This window comes from Nycticebus coucang, chromosome 12 (assembly GCF_027406575.1).
Source record: "Nycticebus coucang isolate mNycCou1 chromosome 12, mNycCou1.pri, whole genome shotgun sequence".
NCBI classification, from domain to species: Eukaryota; Metazoa; Chordata; class Mammalia; order Primates; family Lorisidae; genus Nycticebus; species Nycticebus coucang.
In genome coordinates, this window is record NC_069791.1 from 98,316,038 (window position 1) to 98,333,687 (window position 17,650).

The window sequence follows — 17,650 nt, forward strand, 5'->3', positions numbered from 1 at the left end:
GTGCCTGTCATTCCTCCGGTGGGGGCAGGCGTCCTGGGTAGGGGCCCAAGGGACAATCTAGAGGACCAGGATGGTTTGCTGGGGCACAGGTTGATCTGGGCAAGGGGAAGGGGGAGGGCATGAGGGGCGGGGCACAGGTCAAATGCTGTGGGCTACTCACTGGTTTGTTAGGTTACTTTAATTGATGACAACAGGGAAGGCTGTGTGTCCACCTACCCCTGCCCATCCCTGGGGTGCTCTGTCCCCACCCATCAGGCCCTCAAGTCTTCAGCCCATGCTGGCACAGCCCCAAGACCATCCTTCAGGAAGCGGACAGCATGGGCTTGTGTGCCTATCAAGCCCCTGGAGGTCAGCTCATTCTGAGGACGACGGTAAGGACCTGTCCTGAGCATAGGGCAGTGTCTGGCCAAAGTGAGGCAGGCAGGGAGCCCAGGTCAGCAGTGAGCAAAGTGGGCCTCACTGACATCCCGCAGGTCAAGGCCCACTACACTAGGGGGACTGGCACAGGTGATGTTATTGTAGGTGTACACGGTGGGTTGGCAGTCGTCCCCCTCAGGAACCACCTGGATGAAGCGGGGCACAGCGCTGGGGTTCTGCAGGGCAAAGTCACGCAGCATCTTGAGGTGGCAGCTACAGTCCCAGGGGTTTCCCTCAAGCCACAGACGCTCCAGGCCCAGAGGATGTGGCACAAAAGTCCGCAGGGAGTTATTCCTGAGGCTGAGGTAGCGCAGCCTCCCCAGCGTTGAGAAGAGGCCATTGGCCAGCGCCTCCAAGTGGTTGTGTGAGACATCCAGCCACAAGGTCCGCTGCAAGGGGCCCAGGGCCTCCAGGGGCAGCTCTGCCAGTCTGTTTCGAGAGAGGAGCAGGAACTCCAGCTTGCCGAGACCCTGGAAGAGCCGGCGGGGCAGATGTGTGAGCTGGTTGGAGGTGAGGTCCAGTTCCAGGAGCTCGTGCAGACCCCACAGGCTCTGTTCCTCTATGTCGGAGATGTCGTTGTGCCCGAGGAAGAGCCTGCGCAGCCCTGAGAGGCCGGTGAAGGTGTGTGGGCGGACGTGGCCCAGGCAGCTGTGTTCCAGGTGCAGGCTGTGCAGCTTGCCCAGGCCCTGGAAAACCTGTTCCGGAAGGTTCTGGAGACAGTTGCCGGAGAGGTTCATGACTGCCACGTTGAAGAGGCCAAGGAAGGCACCAGCCTTGATCTCCTGGATCTGGTTGTTGTTGAGCATTAGCACCTCCAGCTGGCCCAGCCCTTCAAACACCTTCTCAGGCAGATGCCGGATGCGATTGTGGCCAAGCTGCAGCTCCTCCAGGAAGTGCAGGTCCTTGAAGGTGCGGGGCCGTAGGCTGGTGATGGCATTGTTGGAGAGGCGCAGGACATGCAGGCCCAGCAGGCCCGGGAATGTGTCCTCCAGGAGGCCAGCCACACGGTTGTGAGACAAGTCCAGCCAGCGTAGCACCTTCATGCCCAGGAAGGCACCCGGGGCCACAGCAGTGATGAGGTTGCGGGCCAGGTAGAGCTTCTGCAGCCTGGGCAGCTGCACGAAGACATTGGCCTTGACGCTCCGCAGCACATTCCTGCTCAGGTCCAGCTCACGCAGCTCACTGAGGCCACAGAAGAGTGCTGGCTGCAGGTAGGCCAACCTGTTGCCGGCCAGTACCAGCTCTCGGAGGCTGCCCAAGCCCCGGAACACAGTGTCAGGAAGCACTGCCAGGCTGTTCCAGCCAAGATTGAGGTCCCAGAGGTTGGTGAGCCCCTTGAAGAGGCCCTCTTCCACCCTGCTGAGGAGGTTGTTGTTGAGGCTGAGCGAGGCCAGGCTGGGAGTGTGTGTGAACGTGTGGGCCGCTAGGCCACGCAGCTGGTTCCGCTCCAGGTGCAGGTGGTAAAGGTTCTGCAGCCCCAGCAGCGCCTGCGGCTCCAGGCTGCCCAGCTTGCTGCCCTGTAGGTTGAGGAAGTCCAGACTGGAGAGGTTCTGGAAGGCCGCTGGGGGAATGGAGGACAGGTTGTTGCCATCGAGCCACAGGGCCCTGGTGCCGTCAGGAATCCCATCGGGCAGCTGCGTGAGGTTCCGTGCACTGCAGAAGACGTTGAGCTCATCCGAGTAGTCGTCATAGCTGCAGGTACAGACTGTGGGGCACTGGTGCCCCAGTGCTGCCCAGTATACTAGCAGCACCGCCAGGGCCAGCCCTCCTGTGGGGAGACAGTCTTGAGGCAGTGGCACCAAGGAGGGCTTAGAACATGACCCCTGGGGCCTTGGTCTGCCTGAGTAAGCACAACACCAAACGTCCCCAGGCCCACAGCAAGAGCCGGCCACCATTCACGAACTGAGACACATGGTCATCCAGGTAATTGCGTCCTCTGCTCAAATGCTGACTCTGCACTTTCCACCATGGGCCCAATGAGGCTGCATCCCTGTCTTGTGGCAGAGAAGACCAAGGGCTTGGCCTAACCCAGGCCATGTGGCTGTTACACTATCTGGCAGTGTGTATCCCCTGGGGCAGACGCTTGAGTCAGGCCAGGCTGCTATACTGGTCTGGAGAAAGGGGAAGGTCCTAAGGTGTCAGCTGACCTCAGGCCATTTTGGAATTTTCTAGAGCAGGTCTGGATGGGGTATCCACTTGTTGCTCCTGGTGAGCCAGGCACCCTCTGTCTTGGTTAGGCCCACATACTGGGGTATGCTCACCTGCCTGCTCCCCAGCACATCTTGGGGCAGACTTCAGATCACCCACTTGCAACCTGGCAGCAGCCTCGCCAGCAACAACATCCCCAAACCTTACCTGCTGGACACTGATCACCCAACATACAGCGCCACCCCAGCTCCAGAGAGCTCAGGACCCTGGGATGGGGCAGAGCAGTACCATGTCCCCTGTGATGAGGGGACAGCACTACAGCTCCAGCCCAGGCCTCTGGGGGTCTTCCCATAGAGGAGGGGGCTTTTTTTTTTTTTTGCAGTTTTGGCCCGGCTGGGCTTGAACCCGCCACTCCCGGTATATGGGGCTGGCACCCTACTCCTTGAGCCACAGGTGCCGCCGAGGAGGGGGCTTTGAGGCACCATCCCCCACCCTCATGGGGTAGGCCCTATGAAAGGGCCAAGCAGCTGGAGGGCAGTGGGGCTGGCTGAAAATGATCCTGGACTAGGCCCACAGCTTGGGCTGTGGGGGGCATCTCCTCACTCCCAGGGCTGAAAGCTCCCCTCTCCCTGCCTGCCCCACCTGCTGGGCCCACAGGGATAGGAGAGAAGGTAGGAGAGGGAATGGAGGTATCTGCTGCAAGCCCCAGCCACGTCCCCTCCCACCCCAGCAGCATATTTACAACTGCAGGCCCCCAGAGGTAAGCCCTACAGAGCTTCCCTAAGGGCTGACCCTGGCCCTGGCCCTGGCCTGAGCAGGCTCAGGGTCACAGGCTGGCCACCCCCAGAGCAAGTGGCACGGACGCTCAGGAGCAGCTCACCTTTCTTCAGGGCCATTGCGTGTGCAAAGCGGGCTGCAGGCTACAGTGGGTGAACACGTCTGCTGTGCCGGCTGCTTCTGCCCTCGGGACGTTCCCACTTCAGGGCAGTCAGTGCCTGTGGCCGCAGGCCCAGCCCAGCTGGCCCCAGCTTCATTAACCCCCTCGTGCCGGGTGGCCAATACCACTACTGGGGAGAGTCCACCCAAAGCCACCTTCAGGGCCTGGGTGGCCAGTCCTCTACCCATTCCTCTGCAGAGCTAGCTGGGGCAGGCTGGTAGCCAGGTAGGGGTAAGAGTGATCCTGGGACTGGCCTTACAGGGGCTGGTGCTTGAGGCAGGTCTGGGGAACCCAGGGCTTCACCTGTTCCCACTCAGAACAGGGACTCCTCAGACTGCTGCAGGGTCTTGGTAGTCTGCTCTCAGCCTGCACAGTGACTGGGGGATCAGCAGGCACCACCTTGTTCCCGTGACCCACCGTGTGCCCACATGCTGCCCTCCTGCTCTCCCTAGAGTTTCATAAAGCCTGGGTGGGTCCCCTTTTGGGCTTCTGGGTCCAGGAGCTGCCCAGGGCCCAGGCCTGCCTCAGCCTTCTGTGACCTCAGGGTCAGCTGGTGTCTGGCCACTGCCCCAGCCCCAGCCCCAGCCTCTTCTAGGAACACCTGGCAGGGCCGTAGCTGCCCTGTGTTTGCTTTCCCCAGTACCATCCTCCCAGAAAGTGGGGAAGCTGGGGGGTGTCTGGCCTGATCTGTGGTCTTCCCAGGCAGGCAAAGAAGCTGCTCATGCCAGGAAAGGTCCTGGCCCCTCCCTACCTGTCCCCGGACCCTCTTGTCCTGCTCAAACCCCACCCAATTATTGCCTCCTTTCAGGTCTGAGCAGGTTAGGCCTGGCTGTCATCCTGCCTGCCTGTCCCCTCCATGTTCCTGGAGGTTCCTCTTCTGGCTGTCAAAAGGTTTTGCCTACCAGTCCCTTTGCTGTGCCTGGGAGTGGGAATGTTTGTTCACAGAAGGTACTGGAAGGAACCAGAAGAGGCATGTATGGGAGCAGAGCAGGTAGGTTGTGGGGGGGCATCCTGTTGACAGGTCCCACGTGCTGGTGCTGAGGACATGCTTCTCCTTCCCATTATCGAGAATCGATCATTTCCAGGTCATTTCTCAGCTTCTCTTCTGAGAAATTATAGATCTGCAGGGAGAAAGTCCACGCCCAGAGACCCGCAGGAAAGTTTACACAGGGAAAGTGCAGACTCAGCAGGGCCCCAGGGAAAGGTCCCTGCTTGGGGCCCTCCCTGTGGCTGAGGCTGGAGCCCCTCTGTGTGTTGGGGAAGGGGTGTTAAAAATTATTGACATTTCACTTTGGGGTGGGGGACAGGAATCTTTGAAACACAGGTCAAGCTCTGTGTGGCAGGGCAGACTTAACAGGATTTTGGCAACTAGGTTATTTTAAAACCTCTTAAATCCTGCAATGACACTAAGGAATGTGCACACAAACGTCCGACCCACTGGGCTCCAAAGAGAATACCCTGTCACCACCAACCCAGTGACCAGTGCAGCTCCCCATAGGCAGCCTGCTCCAGCTCTAGGTTGGTCACTTACCCAGTTTCTCCTTCTGGTTTTGTCACCTAAGTATTTCCCTAAGCAGTGTAGTTCTGCCTATTTTTAATCCTCACATAACTGTTGTTGAGGCAGGCGCAGGAGTGAGGTTCAGGAGTGGGGTACAGCCACGTTGTGAAGCGTGGGCATGTCCTCATCCTTGCCCGGCCCATTTTGGTGCTGCTGGATGCGCAGCTCCTCTGCCGCTTAAAGCCACTTCCAGTAGCTCAGACGTTCTGTTGGAGCAAAACTAAATGGCTTGGTTGGGACTAGGGTGTGTCTTCTCAGGAGGTGAAGCCTACACTTCCCTAAAAGGGTCCTTACTCTGCCAGGCCGCATCCTTCTGACATTTCTGTTCACATTTACTTCCAATAGCAAAAGGATGGTGGCTATCATCAGTGTTCTCAATTACCAGCGAGACAGCATTTTTTTAGTGGTTTCTTGGCCATTTGCATTCTCCTATTTCAGCAAGTGTATATCTAAGTTTCCCACCAATTTTCATTCTCTTTTAATGTTTTGGGACAGACCCGGTGGCTCATGTGTGTAATCTTAGCGTGTAGTCTTAGCACTCTGGGAGGCCAAGGGAAGAGGATTGCTTGAGCTCACAAGTTCAAGACTAGCATGAGCAAGAGTGAGACCCCCATCTCTACTAAAAATAAAAAGCCTAGCCAATATGTGGAAACAATCTAAATGTCCACCAGTCCAGGAAGGATTAACAAACTGTCGTATACGTTTACCAAACTATACTATTCCACCATAAAAAAGATGAAGACTTTACATCTTTTGTGTTAACCTGGATGGAGTTGAGACACATTCTTCTTAGTCTAAGTATCATCACAAGAATGGAAAAGCAAGTATCCAATATATACTCAATATTATTATGAAGCCAGTAGACGATCTAATACATGTTCAAACAAGAGAAAAACTCAATTCAATGCAAGATGGAGGGAAGGGGGATTGGTGCGCTCTTGATGGGCACAATGTAAGGGTACATAGCATACTTCTTGGGTGCGAGACACAACTACAAGAGGGACTTATGTAACAAAGGCAAACACTGAAACCTAGTTGTTTATACCCTCACATTAACCTGAAATAATAATAATAATAATAATAATAATAATAATAATAATAATAAAAGTAGAAAAACTAGCCAGCTTCATGGCAGGCACCTATAGTCTCACCTACTAGGGAAGATGAAGCAAGAGAATCACTTGAGCCCAGGAGTTTAAGGTTGCTGTGAGCTATAATGCCATGGCACTCTGCTCAGAGGGACAGAGTGAGACTCTGTCTTAAAGAATTTTTTTTTTTTTTTAGAGACAGGATGTTGCTCAGGCTGGCCTCAAACTCCTGGGCTCAAGCAATCCTTCCCTTGCCTTCCAAACTTCTGAGATTATAGGAGTGAACCACAGCACCCTGCCACAATTTTGTTTAAAATAGTCTTCAGGATTCCTCAAATATCAACAACAAAGATGAGGAAAATGCCAAAAATCTTTTATGCAGTTCAACTTAGGTTTCAAGACCTACTGGCACATGGACTTGAATATATTCTCCTAAAATACCTGGTAAACACTTCTTGGTTTTACCTATCATGGGATATCTGCTGTCCAGATGCTGAGAATGTGAGGTCAGGCTCAAGTTTAATGCTTTCTCTGTGTAGACCATGATGGCCATAGCACCATTTGGTAAAATGGCTACCCCTGCTGTAAGGGGGGCTGCCTCTGCCTGCCTACCCTGGGTTACTGCCTTGCCTTCAGTATTACATCTGGTCTTCCCGCTTCCTTCTTTTGAGTATTCTTGGTTCTTTTTGCATTTTCATAGAAACTTTGGTAACAGCTTGTGAGGTTTCTAAAACAGAGCCAGGCACAGTGGCTCATGCTGGTAATCCTAATGCTCTGGGAGGTCAAGGTGGGTGGATTGCCTGAGCTCAGGAGTTCAAGACTAGCAACAGTGAGACCCTGTCTCTTAAAGAAAAAAAAAAAAAAAAAACTTAGTCGATGTGGTGGGCCCCTGTAATCCCAGCTACTCAGGAGTCTGAAGCAGGAGGATCACTTTAGCGCAAGAGTTTGAGTTGCTGTGAGCTGTGATGCTGTAGCACTCAACCCCAGGGCAACTGAGTGTGACTCTGTCTCAACAACAACAACAAAATCAAGTTCCTAAAACAAAACCAAAAGCCTGCTGAATTCTGATTTGAGCTGCGGTCTGTGGACAGTTGATGCCTTCACAGCTCTGAGTTTTCCAGTCCAAGGACATGCTGTATTTCCTCCTATTTAGCTCATCTTTAATTTCTCTCAGGAGTGTTTTTTGAAGATTGCCATTGTGATCCTGCATGTATTTTTCAGATTTTTCCCTACATGGTCTTTTTTTGATATTATTTGAATATCTTTTCCCTTCTCAATTTCACTTGCTATTTTTTTGAGGCTGAAATTTTTTAGAAGCATGTTGGGACAATAAAGTATGAAGAAATGTGCTGCCACGGGTGGTGCTTGTGGCTCAAGGAATAGGGTGCTGGCCCCATATACTGGAGGTGGCAGGTTCAAATCCGGCCCCGGCCAAAAATTGCAAAGAAAAAAAAAAAAAAGAAAGAAATGTGCTGCCTTTACCCTACAATTCTTCTGCTAAGACAGCTTTATTGATGTGGGATTTCCAGAGCATTTAGTTCATCCACTGTACCAGTGGCTTCTAGCAAAGTGGAGTTGTGCAGCCCTCACTGCAGTCCAGCTTCTGGACGCTCGCACACAAGGCCTGCCCTGTGTCTGCCTTCACTCACAGAGCATGAGGTTCTGAGGTTCAGCCGTGTGTCACGCAGGTGCTTCACCCCTTGTTGCGCTGAATAACATGCTGTCCTATGGGCAGGCACAATTCGTTTATTCATCAGCTGGTAATTGTTTCCATTTGGGGATTATTATGCTGCACGATGCCTACTGTATCTATTTGTACCCACATCTTTTGACAATATGTTTCATTTTTCTCCGATAGATTCTTAGGAGTGGAATGCTGGTTCAACTAGTATTTGTTTTTTTTTGAAAACCGTTTTCCAAAATGATTATATCATTTTACAAAGTTTGAGAGTTTCAGTTGTCCCGCATCCTCACCAAATTTGGTATAGTCCAGATATTTTTTTAGGTATTCTAATGATAGTTTTTCACTAATAACTAATGACATTGGATGCCTTTTCATGTGTTTACTGGCCATTTTTCTATGGTGAAGTAATCTAAGTCTTTTGCTTTTTTTTTTTTTGTATTCAGGAGTTTTAATGACTCACTGTTTTTAGAACATGAAAACTGAACGATCCATATTACACAGAAGCTCAAATGGTGAGTTTTGCACTTTCGTATTTGCCTTTAATATTTTTTCTTTTTTTTTTTTTTTTAATATTTTTTCTTAAACAGGGTGGCCCCTGTGGCTCAGTCGGTAAGGCGCCGGCCCCATATACGGAGGGTGGTGGGTTCAAACCCAGCCTCGGCCAAACTGCAACAAAAAATAGCTGAGTATTGTGGCGGGTGCTTGTAGTCCCAGCTACTCCGGAGGCTGAGACAAGAGAATCGCCTAAACCCAAGAGCTGGAGGTTGCTGTGAGCTGTGACGCCACAGCACTCTACCAAGGGCGACAAAGTGAGACTCTGTCTCAAAAAAAAAAAAATTTTTTTTTCTTAAACAATAGGAAAAGAGGGAAATACAAAGCATTTTGATGTGTTGGCTGCATAACAGAGTCTGTCTTATATAAACCAAAAGATAAAAGAAGAAACAATGTGGATGGAAATGCCAAGGCAGGAAGTTTTTCACTAAGTCAAGGAAACCACCAACCTGACAGCTTCTGTCTCCATCCTTCTCAGAAGACAGAATGTGATCTGCAGTGACCGTTTTGTTTAGCTTGGTTGTAAAAGCAGACAAGAGAAATCTGACACATTAGAATCCACACAAAATCACACACAGAAGAAAATTTTTTAAATTTAAAGACCTAAATATGTAAAAAGTCCAAGTCTTTTGACAAGTGTAACCGGTTATGTTTTAGTGAAGTTGGTTATTTTTTACTAAGCTGTTTCACAGTAGACCAATCACTATCTGAGGGAAAAGGGAAGATCACAGTTGTAGCAGTTGCACCCCTAGGAGGCCTGGAGTTGTTAATCTAGTAACTCATATCTTTTGAAGTTGGGTGGGTTTAGATGCTTAATTTAAAATGATTTTTAAAAGTTGGCAGTAGAATGTGGCCTGACCAATAAAAATATCAGCAAGCAAAACTAGGAAGTGACTGAATATATGCTCCAGGTATAATTAAGTGGCAAAGCTCCAATTCACCCACATATATGGAGCTTGTATCCAGTGAGCTGAGCCAATAGTCTTGGGCATAGTAACTGCTCACTTACCTCTATATACAGCAACTGGTAGAACTGAGTAAATCAGAAATCTTAGGATTATCTTTGTATAATATTAAATTTTACAACATTCTCTGCAATCCACTTATTCTTTGTTGCTCTAAGTATCTTGGCACCCTCCTTTGGTGGTCTCAGGAAATCTTTTCAACTTCAATTATTTCTCAAGAAAAGACATTTTTACTTTAGCATTAACACACATACATGGTTCTCCTGTATTAATTAAGTGGTTCTAGAAGTATTTGATTCTTGATTAAAGGTAGGAGATATCCACATTAGTTTGAAGGGAGTTGTTGCCTTCAGAAATCTTTCTGTAAATCACTCTTGAGAAGTTCTCCTTTTTGGGATATGTCCAAGTTTTCCAGAAACTGTTCAAAGACTTTCATATAAGGCGCTAGACTGGTCTTCTTATAATGCCTGGTTCTATGGTTGGTATCAGATTCAGCTTTATTCTCCTCAATGTCCTCTTCATTAGCAGAACTGGCATCCAATTCATGGCAATAGAGCTTGTGGTTGGAACAGTAAATGGATCGAACTGATCTACTTTCTGCAAATCAATAGGCACAGAAATGCGACCTGTTTTAGGATGAACACTAAAAGGGCTCTTCAGTAAATGATTGATTCCTTTGGTAACAATGATATCCAGCTGTGGAAAACAGTATTGGACCATAATCCCCCATAACCAGGGTCCACATTTTTCATTTTTCATGTTACTCTGATATTTGCTAGCTGCTTTCTTCAAATGCTCCCAATGCTGATGTGAATTGTGAGACTTTGGAAGTTTTGTTGAAGTTCATCAGGAATTGTTTCAGGAACAAGGGCTAAAGCCTTATCCCAGCTTACTTTATTTTCAAGAATATCTTGATCAACCAAGGCATGTTTTTCAAAGTATTTTTTAATCATGTCTACAGCTCTTCTGACAAAAGGGTAATTTTTTTCACTTAGGTGAACTTTCTTTTTAACAGCTTGACCACCCTTTACAAGACTCAAATGCTCAACTATTCCAGAACGTACTGTAGAGGACAATTTTCTAGCTGTTTCATCACAGACCCAACAATGAACAATGAACCCAGAAAATACCCAGAGACGATGCTTAAATCCAAAGTCCTCCTTCAGCATCCAGTCAATGATGTATATGGCCATTGTCACGAGGGTCCAGCACTTAGAGCCTATGTCTGCACAACGGCAACATTTCCTGATGTCATCATAGCCTGTCATGTCAATATCCAGGACCTATGCAACTTTTTCTGCCATCTTATTGCTTGCCCAGTACATGTCAAGAATGGACATCCTTGCCTTGTTCCTGATTTTAGAGAGAACGTTATCATACACAATCAATCAGGATGCTTTGTATTTCTACAGAAGTTGTGGGAGGCAGATGCCCCACAAAAGTTGTCCCTGTCCTAATCACTGGGCCCAGGGAGCATGTTAGGTTAAATTGCGAAAGAGTGAGGGTGCACACCAGCTGACCTTAAAAGTGAAAGGGGTGCGGATTCTCAGGTGAGCCCAGCGTAATCAGAGGATCCTTAAAAGTGGACCAGGGAGTGAGAGGATGCTGGTGTGTGGATGTGAGGCCATGAGCCAAAAGATCCAGGGGCTACTAGCTACTGGAAGGACAAGCTGCAGAGTCCTAGAGCCTCCGGGGAGCCCAGCAGTGCCCACACCTTGCTTTCACTCCAGTGAGACCCATGGTGGGCTCCTGACCTCCAAGACTGTAGGATAAATTTGTGTTTTTTTAAATCACTAAGGTGGTGGTGATTTATTATAGCAGCAATCAGAAACTAACACAGATGCCTTTGTCAGATTGAGAAAGCACTTTTCTATTACTAATTTGTTGAGATTTTTGTCATGAACAGGTGTTAAATATGTCAGATGCTTTTCTGCATCTACTGAGATGATCACATGGGTATGTTTTGTTAATATGGCCTATTACATTAATTGGTTTCTAGATGTTTAACCAACCTCATCTTCCTGTGGTAAATCTCACCTGGCCACAGTGTGTAACATCCATCTACATTCACGACAGACATTGGTCTGCGGGGTTTTGTGTTGTGTCTTCCCCTGACTTAGCCTGGTAAAGTAAGTTGTGAAATGTCTTAGTTGGCGTTGCTGTACAGGAATACCTGAGCCAGGCCTGGTTATAAAGGGCAAAGGTGTATTTGGCTCCTGGCTCTGCAGACTGTGGAAGCAGCAGGTGCTGGCGTCTCCCCTGGTCCTGGTGAGGACCACAGACTACTGCCACTTGGGGTACAGGGCAGAGGGAAGAATCCAGGGGCAGTGCCAGGCTCTTAACAATCAGCTCTCAGAACTGATGGAGCAGGACCTCACACCACAAAGGACTGCACCTGGCCATGCATCCTGCCCAGGATCCAGACACTTTTCATTAGGTCCCACCTCCAGCAGTGGGGGGCAGATTCCACCTGCAGCAGGAGGGCTCCCCTTCCTGTCCCCAGAGTCTAGGAGTGGTCGGTGGCTCTGACAGAATGCACTGGTGGGGGCCACAGAGGCCTGAGCTTCTGCAGGAAAGCTTGCTTTATGACAACTTTTAACAGGTCGGTTCAGATACTGTTTCTTTTTGAGTCAATTTAAGTGACTTGTGACTGTCCAGGAATCTGTTGGTACCGTTTCCTGAGCGTCCCCTGACACGTCCTGTTAATTTGTTTACTCGTGGCTTCAGCACTATTGAGCCTTCTCTCGCATTTGCTCGCTTATTCTACCTAAGGATTAATTTTGTCAATCTTTCCAAAGAGCTAGCTTTCGTTTTTCATGTTTTTACTTTCACTGATTTCCTCTCTAATCTTTATTATTTTTCTTCTGCTTCCTTGGGGTTTCATTTGCCCTTTTTTTCCTAGTTTTCAATCATACCAGTGCACTTCCATCTAAGCCTCCCAAAGTACTGGGATTACTGGTGTGAGCCACAGCACCTGGGGCCTGAACTGTGCAATTTAAATGATCTGTTGTAGGCTGTGTGAATTTCACCTCAGTTAAAATAATTAGCAAAAGACAATCACCCAAATCCTTGGCTGTATCTTAGCTGGACAGTTTACCATGCTGGGAGTCATGTGTAGACCTGGGAGTACGTGCAGCCTCCAGGGAGCCAGACCACATGGAGGGAGGTAGGGGACACCTGGGGGACAGAGGGTCAGTGGCACCAGCAAAAGGGCCAGGGAGACAGGGCCCCCACATGACCCCATACTCTAAACATAATGGTCCCGTGTGTGAGGAGGGGGCACTGCAGTCAGGACTCGGGACAGGTCACGTAAACAGCCCTCGGGGGTGAGTTTACATGTGATGCAGTGACTTCAGCTCAGCACTTTCCAAGAGTCAGAGAAGAACTAAAACTGGAAAGTAACACAAGTCCCACCCAGGTCCCACACAGCTGTGGTGTGGCAGAACACCAGACACTTAAGGGGATACTGGGCAGTTTAAAGCAGGAAGACAGAAACCGGTGTGAGAGCCCCAAGCGTGAGGAGACCCAGGTGCCCTGGTTGGAGAAACAGACTTGACATCACAGACCTGACTTGAAAATGTAGGAAAGAAGAAAGCTTGGTAAGCCATAGCCCTATCATCACTAAAGAAATGCAGTCACTAGCTTTAAAAATATCCACAAATGCCAGGCTCAGATGGTTTTATAGGTAAGCCCTGCACAGACTCACAGAACAGACTAAAATCACTTTCTATAAACCACCAAGGAAAGAAGCCAATGTGAAATCATTTTATTTATTATTCCACATACCAAAACTAGACAGGGATTGTACAAGAAAGGAATTAGCAAACTGAGCCTAGCAACTGAACTTATGAAGTGGATTTAGCCCAAGAACATGACATGACTTAGTATCAGAAGAATCTATTCATATGATTCACCAGATAAAAGAAGACTGGTTAACAGGTGCAGAAAAATACCTGCAAATTACTTGGGTAATTTCTGCCAGGCTGTGTGAGGTGGATGCCCCTCAGGGTCACCCCAGCCTTTCCAGAGACAGGTTACTTCCCTGGAAACACTTGGTTTGCTCCCCTTCTAGTTTGCCTCCTGCCTGGACCCCTCAATGGCTGCCCCAGGTGGGGATGGGGCACAGTATGCAGCCACATGCACTCACAGCTCACCTCTTACCTCCCCTGCCGCAGCTGAGCGCATGGGACCTCTCAGCCCCTCTCACCCATCCCAGCCCCGAGCACTCAGCTCAGCCTCACCACACTCACCAGGGGTCCTGCGGCCCTCTTCCGAGCCCTTGCCCCACATGCGCAATCAGAAATCCTGGGAAATGTCAGGAATTGGCTTTCTGCTCAGCCACGTGCTGAGTGTCTCAGGACACAGCCACATCCTGGCTGCTTCCCCCTCTGCAGACCCTCCCAGGGCCTCGCAGTTGCCTCCTCTCCAGCCTCGAGCTCCTCACTTTTCACTCAGACAGGTCCCCCCACCCAGGGGAAAGGCCACCTGCCCCCCTTTCTGTCTTGGGTTGCTCACGGGGCTCCCTGGGTCTGCTGCTCTGTCAGGATGAGCTGTGTGAGGTGGGGAGTCCTGTTTGTCTACTGCTAAAGCCCAAAGCTCCTCAGCCCCTGCCACACAATGTCACTTGCCAATGATGTCAGGAACTAAAGCCTCACCACACCACTCACCTCACCATCAACGCTGGGAGAGAGAAGTTCCAGCAATAGGACCACAAAGGGAACAATTAACAGGTGAGTCGTGAGGGATGCAGGTTGAGCAGGGCTGTCAGAAGCAGAGTTAACTGCACCTTGTCACATTTTCTGACCCTTGTTATAATTTAAACAATGATACTGTAACAGACCACAAGTCAGCATGCCGAGGACCCCATGTCCCTAAAGAACCAATCATCAAGGAAAAAAATCAACAAAACCTGAAGACAAGCCATCTGCTGAACACAGGATTTATCTTTCAGCTGCTGTTATTATTATTTTTTTTTTTTGCAGTTTTTGCAGTTTTTGGCCAGGGCTGGGTTTGAACCCACCACCTCCGGTATATGGGGCTGGAGCCTTACTCCTTTGAGCCACAGGCACCACCCAAGCTGCTGTTATTATTGAGCCTGTGGCCACATCTGGGCTGCCAGGATGAGGCTGGGCACCATGAAGAGTGACCTCTGGCTAAGGCCAGGTGGTAGCAGCCTGACTTCACGCCCTGTGACTCCCTCAGTCACCCTGTTGTGGAAGCCCAGTGCAGGCTGGACGATGTGCCAGGGGCTTGATGCCCCCAGGCTGATGAACAGGAGGCTGCACCCAGGTCTCCCAGACCTCACCCCACAGCCCTGTTGGGAGCTGCTCCTGGCTGTGTCCCCTGCTGTGAAACAGGTCAGAAGTGCTGACTCTCCAGGGTTCTGGGTTGTTCTAACAAACTGATGGATCTGAGGGGGTTGTGGAACCCTGTGAGGGTGGCCTGGGACCATGACCTAGCAGCTGGTGTCTGAGGGGACGATGCCCTTACTCTGTGGGTCTGCACTGCTGTGTGGAAGGGCAGCAGCAGGGCTCCAGCTGGGTGGACGGATAGCTCCTGCATAATTTAAAACTCCACACTGCAAAAAGCCACCTTACCACAGTCCAACCCCAGACATAAATATTCTAATATTTACATGTAAGAGCAAAGTACCCAGATCCTAGGGCTCTACTGAAGGACACGGTGGGCCACTGTCCCTGGTGATAGAAAATGAGCTAAGAGAAACCTGCCGACAGGGCATGGGAATGTGATGGTCTGCGTGTACGGAAGCGACAGGGAGGACGAGGATCCATCCCACATGGGAATAAAGCAAATCGTCACCAGGTATATAGACACCATCACATGAGTTAGGGACCTAGGCACAAAAAGCAACACAAGACTCTTATTGGATTTTCTTTTTTTTGTGTGGTTTTTGGCCGGGGCTGGGTTTGAACCCACCACCTCCGGCATATGGGACCGGCGCCCTACTCACTGAGCCACAGGCGCCACCCGACTCTTATTGGATTTTCATCGTGGGAGCTTGAAAGGGTAGGGAAGAGTTAAAAATGACACAAAAATTATCACAGGCAAAAAAGATGCATTTGATGTTAAGTCAGGAATTTCTGCTCAGAGACACTGAGCAGGCACAACAAGCAGAAATGTAAATATGCACAACAGAGCACGCGACACACACAGGGAGCCTGGGACCAGCGCAGCGCACGCAGAGAGAGCCCCGCCAGGGAGGGAGAGAGCCAGACAGTTAGGAGCACGTGCAGGAGTATTCAGCCTCCCTTGTGACCGGGTAAGTGTGTATTGAAACCTCCGTAAAATACCATTTCACACTCCCGAGATCAACAAAAACTACCAAGCTCAGTACCGAGTGCTGGCGTGGGTGTGGAACGAGGCACCGTATGTCCCACCAGTGGAAAAGAGCTCATTTATTCCAACAGAACAGCCAAAGTTGAAGCATACTTCTCTGTGGCCAGCAGTTCCAACTCTGATCATAAACCGTTGGGAGACCCTTCCCCACCTGCAGTGAAGCCACGCTACCGCAGGAGTAGAGGATGGGACCAGCGCGTGTCTGATGCTGGGTAAGGTGGCAGCAGCACTGGGTCTCACCCCCTTGCAAGTGCCAGGCCACCTGGCCAGCTACCGTGTCAGAACAGACGCACAGGGGCCAGTGACACTACCAGGATTCAGGAGACACGGGTTTCCCTGGGAAGAGGGACAGGATATGGGGCATCCACTGGACCAGCCACATGTGCTGGGCAGTGGGGCACAATGTTTATGTCCCCTATAATCTCTAAATACAGCAGGACCTCCATGGCTGATCCCTCCCTACACTGACCACCTCCTTAAGCTGACCTAATTTTCATAGACTGGACAGACACCACCGTGTGTATCAGTACAGCAGGCCTAGGTCCTTATGTTGGCCACCCCCATGTGCTGACCAGTCTGTCACAGTCCTGTGGGCAGTCACCTTACTACAGCTTGTCCCTACTCTTTACCTGCAGACTTGCGGTGCACTGCACCTGAGCTGTGGGCTCCTGCCCCCAGAAGCCTGGCCTGTGCGCACACTGGCATGGCGTAGCAGCAGGAACCGGAAGAGACCTCGGGGCCTCCTAGGGGATGTGCTCCTCTCCAGGCCCCTCCCACAGGACTCCTGGGGTGGCTGGTCCCCAGGAGGTTTGGCTCCACCTATGACATCACAGTCTTTATGGGAGAATGTGTTGTGCGGTTCTTACACGACTTTAAAATATCCTGGATCCAACCCCACAGCAGTGCGGCCCAGTGACCCAGGCCCTATGCAGCCAAGGACAGGGACAAATGGCCTATAGCCCTGAGATGTCTGGGAGATGACGCAGAGCATCTGTGCTTCAACATCAGAGGTTAACGGAGAGGAGGCGGCAGCAATGACAGCCATGGCAGCCAAGTGCCCCGGTGGCACTTTCATCACAGGTCAAAGGACCCGTAGGTGAGCCATAGACCAGCACCCTCCCCATAAAGGGGGAGGCCCTGTCCCCAACAGGGGGCTGCTCTGGGACTGTTTCTCCCAGACACTAGGTCCATCTGGAACCCAGGGTCCAGGCAGGATGCAAACCTGTCCCCTCTCTCTGGTTCTCCTGGGATCCCAGACTAGACAGAGCAAATGCCAGCCCAGTAAGAGAGGGTGGCTGGCTGGAGACTACAGGACCCGCCTTCCCTCCCTGCCAGGGGCCTGTGGGCATCAGGCCAAGTGCAGGGGCCACAAACACAGTCATGTTAGCACCCAGCCAAGGCCACAGCAAGGACACTCCTTGCCACCATGGGCAGAGTCCTACAGTGTTCCACTAGACCATCTGACAAGACCTGGGTACTAGGACATCCCCAGGGACTTCCCAGGACAGCCCACAAGAACAGCCTTTGCAGGGACAGACAGGCCATGGGAATGACCACAGAGCTCCAAGAGGCCACAGGGAAGGCATGATGCGGTCACACGCCAGAGGCTTCTGCCAGGCAGAGGCAGCTTTCTCAGCCTCTGCCCCGCCCCACGCTGGGAGATCAGGATGGGAGACAGCACCCAGTCACAGGCACACAAGCATAGTGGCCAGAGGGCTTAGGACAAGTTCCCCAACATGTTGAGTGCTATCTCCAAACCATAAACTTTCCCGGCCACCCAGGCCAGCGCTAAAGACTGTTTGGCCCAGGCTGGGGCCGAGTCAATTTGTTCCATGGCAGCAGGGAAACCAGTTTGTGTTGTGCCTCTGGACTACAGGAAGGCCAGAGGAAGGACCCCAGGGCAACACCTGGTATAGCCTTCTCCTGCAGTGTCAGGGCCTGATC

The 17,650-nt window shown here is 50.7% G+C and overlaps 2 protein-coding genes and 1 pseudogene across 2 annotated transcripts in view; 1 reads left to right on the forward strand and 2 right to left on the reverse strand.

Annotated features, from left to right (window-relative positions):
- The window catches only part of EME2 (essential meiotic structure-specific endonuclease subunit 2), a 204,925-nt gene that overhangs the window by 18,969 nt on the left and 168,306 nt on the right, over nt 1–17,650 (forward strand). The window lies entirely within an intron of this gene.
- IGFALS (insulin like growth factor binding protein acid labile subunit) lies at nt 161–6,103 on the reverse strand. Its single transcript, XM_053557849.1, has 2 exons — nt 3,446–6,103; nt 161–2,185 (listed from the first exon to the last, which is right to left on the reverse strand). Exons 1-2 carry the CDS (start codon nt 3,459–3,461, stop codon nt 435–437), a joined length of 1,767 nt encoding a protein of 588 aa, XP_053413824.1. The 5' UTR covers nt 3,462–6,103; the 3' UTR covers nt 161–434.
- LOC128562662 (DNA primase small subunit-like) lies at nt 6,180–17,586 on the reverse strand (annotated as a pseudogene).